This window comes from Lactuca serriola, chromosome 5 (assembly GCF_051521515.1).
Source record: "Lactuca serriola cultivar US96UC23 chromosome 5, Lser_US96UC23_V15, whole genome shotgun sequence".
Lineage (NCBI taxonomy): Eukaryota > Viridiplantae > Streptophyta > Magnoliopsida > Asterales > Asteraceae > Lactuca > Lactuca serriola.
Window position 1 is genome coordinate 295,095,443 of NC_136412.1, and position 5,697 is coordinate 295,101,139.

At 35.2% G+C, this 5,697-nt stretch overlaps 1 protein-coding gene across 1 annotated transcript; it reads right to left on the bottom strand.

Annotated features, from left to right (window-relative positions):
• Nucleotides 1-446: 446 nt before the first annotated feature.
• On the bottom strand, nt 447-4,843 carry LOC145054685 (inactive protein kinase SELMODRAFT_444075-like). Its single transcript, XM_079002938.1, has 9 exons — nt 3,839-4,843; nt 3,448-3,602; nt 3,088-3,182; nt 1,840-2,768; nt 1,480-1,640; nt 1,314-1,390; nt 1,043-1,190; nt 751-900; nt 447-665 (listed from the first exon to the last, which is right to left on the bottom strand). The coding sequence occupies exons 1-9, from the start codon at nt 4,014-4,016 to the stop codon at nt 630-632; spliced, it is 1,929 nt and encodes a 642-aa protein (XP_078859064.1). The 5' UTR covers nt 4,017-4,843; the 3' UTR covers nt 447-629.
• Between the last annotated feature and the right edge of the window lie 854 nt (nt 4,844-5,697).

The following is a 5,697-nucleotide window of genomic DNA, read 5'->3' on the forward strand; positions in this document are numbered from 1 at the left end:
ATAATTAAAAACTAAAAGCTTCTTAATTCTATTTGAATTAGTTTTTTTATTCGAGTTTTTTGTTTAATTAAACGTAAAAATAAAATTTGGTTAAATTTTTTTATAAAACTCAAAATTCTTAAAACCACATTGTCAAACAACCCAATTTAAGCCGGTTAAACAAAATGAGCACATTAAAACAGTAAATAACTATTTGGGTAGGTAGATCGGTTGAATTAACATCATTCCTTTAATTATCTTTTCGAATGATTACAGATCCAAAATAATCACGATAACAACTTTATATAATAAAACGATTCGAAAATATTACATTTATAGAAATACATTATGAGCGTTTTTCAACCAGTTAACAACTCAAACCGCGTTTTTCAACCCTTTTAACAACTCAAACCTACCACTTCAAAGGTAAATTGTCAAATATTATTAATCATAATACAAAAAATAAGTACTCGTATAATTTTATTTATGCAATTTCCACCAAAAAGTAAAAGAATTTATAAAAATAAAAGAAATAAAAATAATACGTATATATATATGTACAAGTATTCCAATAAATGCATAGAATGTCTATTTTTCAACCATCTATGGACCATTTGTACTGTAACTATTGCTCCAGCCATACATATCTATCACTTGATATCGTCGTTTTCCAACATCCAAAGCACCTGTTTCCCCCCCAAAAAAAAAATCAAAATCAGTACAAAATCATCTTACAGCTAGTGAAGTTAGACCAGGGTTCTAGATTAGAACCTGAGACATCCGAGGTCTCGAATGTGGGTCCCGCCTGATACACAACGAGGCACAATGTGCCATGCATCGAACCTCTGCCTCCAAATATCCGTCTTTAAGCCGCGGATCTATCAATTCACTAATAGCCACCTCCTCAAGCAATGGCCGTGCCTGTAAAATTGTAAAAAAGAAAAGTCAGTTCATATCAACGGATTTTCGTCCGGAATGGAAAGTAAACATGCTATGGAATGGAATCTCGAATTCCGTCGGAATCCACGAACAAAACATGCCTAAAGTGTTCCAAAACTCGTACCCATTCAGTAAGATATTGTTGACCTTTTGGTCGGTTTATATCGACAGCTTTTCGTCCGGTAATGAGCTCAACCAACACCACCCCGAACGAATACACATCGGCCTTTTCGGTAATTTCACCACTCTGAGCGTATTCCGGAGCCAAGTACCTTGAAAAACAAAAAAACATGTTAATAAATGTTTGGATCGATAATGTTTAAAAACATGTGAGAAAAATAAACAAGGACAAAATTTGAATTTCTCTATTAACTCGTTCTTTAAATTTTATATACCCGAACGTTCCAATTACTCTTGTTTCCACTCCCGTTTCTCCATCCGGTTGCCACCTCGCAAGTCCAAAATCTCCAACCTAAATTCAAACGCAAATCTCGTTAAGTGTTGACTTCAAAAGTCAAACTGTATGTATTTTTTATTTTTTTCTGGAACATTGATACATACCAAAGCTTCAAAATCATGAGTTAGGAGAATATTGTTTGGACGCATGTCACGATGAACAATACACCCGACCCGACATTCTTCATGAAGGTATCTTAACCCTCGGGCAGCCCCAACAGCAATCTTTTGTCGGGCAGACCATTCCAACAGCCCGTGATTGTGCCCTGCAAAAATTGACATCAATCTCATTTTGTTACCAAGGACATGACATTATCGGGATTTTGAGGGCATTTACGTCTTTTCCACAGACCAGACACCTTTTTTGGGTGTACAATTTTTTTTTTACCCAGCGACATCGGTTTCAGTTTCGGTCTGTTTTGTCCTGTCTTACTTTAATTTACGAAAAACGTGCTAGATTTGTACCGTAAAGATGAGAATCCAAAGACCCGTAGCAAATATATTCATAAACAAGTAACCGTCTTCCATCTTCCACACAATACCCAATTAACATCACAACATTCCGATGTTGTGCACAGCTTAAAACCTCAACTTCTGAGAAAAACTCATTATCACCTTGAGAACTAGCAATCTTATGTTGTTTAACTGCAACCATTCGGCCATCTTTAAGAACCCCCCGGTGCACCGATCCAAACCCACCTTCCGCTAAAAAATTAGCCCCTGAAAATCCATCTGTAGCCTCTTCAAGCTCCCCAAATCCAAACCATTTTGGAGGTTTTCCAAAAACGGGAGCTTTATGCTGACAAATCGAACAAAGTGGAGGTGATTTTGGAGACACGTGTCTCGTTAACGGGATCATGTTCTTCACATTCTTGGTTGCCTTTTCGGGTCGGTTATCGATTTCAAAGAATTTCAAACGGAGTGCATTTGTGATTGGATTTATCAAAGGTTTCACGTTTAAATGTTTGAAACTTTTCTCAATTGAGAATTCATCCGATGAACATAAGCTTGTGGACGGGGAGGAACTCGGGTTCTCGGAGTCGGAATCGTGAATTCCGTCTTTTTTCGTGTCCCAATCGTGATCGGAAATGAGAAACGGGGAGAATCCAAGGTCGGAGCTTGATAACGAGGGAGTTCCGTGTTCGGTTGTGGTGAATGATAGATGTTCGGGACTGCTTACTGGGGTTACGTTTGGGACTTTAGTTGTGTTCCAAGTACTTTCATCTTCTTTGGAAGAATCCGGGGGTGGTTCTTGACATGTTGTTAAAACTTCAGGGTCTTTTGTTGGCGATCCGACTAAATTCAAGCGAAGTACTTTTGGACGCGCCTTTTTCATCACAACCACGTTGCATTCTAGCTCCTCGATGCATGCTTTCGCCTCTTTCTTCAGATTCCTGTTGACAAAAATCATCAAAAAAGTAGGAGGGCATTTACGTCTTTTACACATACAAGAGTCCAAAGATCATGGTCGAATCTCCGTTCTACCTTTTTGGGTGGGACAAAAATTTGCATATTCGTACTTTCTATTTTTTTTTCTAATTAAAACATTATATTTTGAGAATCTACCCAATTATAGCAGAGAAAATTGCTTTGTATTTTGATGACATTGCTATAATTGAGTAGATGTGATGAAACAAGTCGATGAAAGTTTTTTTTCTATATCTTGCATTTAACTTTTTTGAGGTCTTTTTTATAATTTAGTATGTTGCTTACTTATCCAAAACCACCCATTGTGTTCGGGTTTTCTTTGCTTCAGCAGCTACAACTCCACATGGGGTGCCAGATATGACTTTGATCTTCATCTTTATCTATTAAGAACCATCAAAAAAAAAATTTAAAAGTTGGTAATGATAGTTAATAGCATTTTGCCTGTTTGATAAATTTAGTGGAAAGATTATGTGTCAAAAAAAAACCACGCATGAGAAATATTTCGTATTTGAATCACATTCTACGATTGGTAGTTTTTCAAAATATAAAAATAATAATGATAATAAACAATGAAAGTACATTGCTACAACTTGTATTTAACACGATTTTGAGAAGAGCAAGAAAACACAGAATAACAAGACTGACCTTATCTGAATCGTAGATATTATGGAGTTGAAACATCATTTGAGAGCACGATTCCGTGATGTCATCCTTCTGATCCCTAACATCGCCGGAAAGATGTTTCCATTGCCCAGTGGTGCAATCACTGTTGAATTTTGAGAAATTCCATAATTTGTGACCTGAAAGAACGAAACCCAGTTCATGATCAAGAAAAAACTCCATCGATTTGTTATTTTGGTCTGGAAATCAAATCAAAAGTCAAACTGATATTTTCGCAAGAACATAGAGAACTAATGAAGCCTAATTTAAAACCCTAAAAAGTCAAACTGACAATTTTGAAAGATCAGAGAGAAGTTATGAGCCCTAGATTGAAGCAAAAACAGATGGAGCATAAAAATAGGGTTTAACGGATTACTTGAAGTGTGAGCAGGGATGACCACAAGCAACTTAGCACAATCCCCAGGTTGAACGACATGTGTTAAAGCCCAAATAAAAGCACTTTTTGGAATCTCTCTTGATGCTTTCACAGCAATAAGCACAACTCTTTCTCCTGTTTGATCTCTAACTGTTCCACTCTTTTGTCTCTTCATCATTTTTTTTCTTCAAGAAAACAAGGAATGGATCCAAAACTAGCTAAGATTTTCACTGTGAGTGCCTAAAAACAGCAAGAATTGCTAAAAAGAAGAACCCTAAATTCCCGATTTCCTTATTTGTTCAAATCATTGAACACCCACCAACAATTTTCGCTTTGTTGTGTGCTGAAACAAGAAAATGCGGCGATTCTTTTACCCAAATCGGAGCCGAAAAGGTATCTTTAGAGTACTTTGGGTCAAGATTTTACAAAATGCAGGATCGAATATCGAAGAAACTCAACTAATTTCAAATCATCGAACACCCACCAGCAGATTCCATATTCTTGTGTTCTAAAACAAGAAAAATGTGGTAACCTTTTCGAAATTCAGTGCCCAAAAGGTCTCTTGAGAGTACTTTTGGTCGAGATTTCACTATAAATGCATGATGGAAAGTGAATAAATTACTAAAAAAGAAAGAACCCCAATTACCGAAATCTTCAAATCACCAAACACCCAACAACACAGTTTCAAGTTTTATGTTTTAACAAACAAGAAAATGTGAAACTTTTTCTTTTTTTGCATATCAGAGCCCAAAAAGGCAGAGTACTTTTGGTCAGGATTTCACAAAAAATGCATGATGGAAAGAGAAAGAAAACAAAGTAGGGTGTAGAAAGCCTGCAAAGGCAATCGGATCACACTATTTGGACAATAAGGTTAATTTTCTGTGTAAAGAAAAACAAAAAAGAACAGCCAAACGGAAAAAGAAGGGATCGGAAAATGGAAGTGAAGCTAGCAAAAAAAAACAAAACCTCGAAGGCGCATGATGCTTAAAGTAATGACAAGGGTGTCCCACGTCTCTGAATAATACCAAAATTATTGAGTCAATGATGGATATAATTGGAATTTAGAAGTTAGAACTCTCTATTGATTACTATAGTTTATTCTAAAGTGTTTAAGACACATTTAATGAACCTCGTTCTCTAGAACAAGATGCAGGAGGTTGCTTTGAATCTTGGATACTCGCAGGGGTGCCCCATAAGTTGTTTAAGATAATAAATGATTTTAAACATTGCTCTAAATCAGGAGCAATGTTTGGCCCCATGAAATTAATTGAGAGAGAGTTTGGTATGTATATTTTACTCCATGTATATATGATTTTAAAGTAAATAAATGAAGGTGTGAATTTGTTGATAATAAAAAAGAATGATGTAGGGAGCCTACCCAAATTTAATAAATGATTTAAACAAGTCATCCAATATAAAAATATCAAATGAGGCATTTTAATTTTGAATTTGATGTGATATAGACAATCTTTTGACATCCAAAAGATTTTGATAACTCGAAAAAATCTAATCTAGACCACCAGGTTAAATATTATTATAATATTTGATTTGATTTGATTTCAATTAAAACAATTTTGGAGTTTTAAAATGCAAAAAATCTTACGGTCATATAGTCAAAAACATGTTAAGCTTCAAATATGTAAATAAGCAAGGCAACATCAATTAGTAATCAAAATATAGTTCAAGATTACTACAAAAACTATGGCCTTTGAAAATGTCTTTTCTATCTTTTACCCAAAAGTCATCTATAATCTTTGGTATGTGCATGTGTCAAACTATAGTTTGACAATGAAATGTTAAGAATATCCTATGTGATGATGGTAATTGAGACCAACCCTAAAAATCAATTTAAATAAACA

What these genes read in the sequence shown, in the direction of transcription:
- LOC145054685 (XM_079002938.1), bottom strand. Translation starts at nt 4,016, where the DNA reads ATGATGAAGAGACAAAAGAGTGGAACAGTTAGAGATCAAACAGGAGAA. An exon ending in TTTGGATTCTCATCTTTACG is followed by an intron (nt 1,641 to 1,839) that starts GTACAAATCTAG and finishes CAATTTTTGCAG; the next exon opens with GGCACAATCACGGGCTGTTG. An exon ending in CGAGACCTCGGATGTCTCAG is followed by an intron (nt 666 to 750) that starts GTTCTAATCTAG and finishes GGGGGGAAACAG; the next exon opens with GTGCTTTGGATGTTGGAAAA.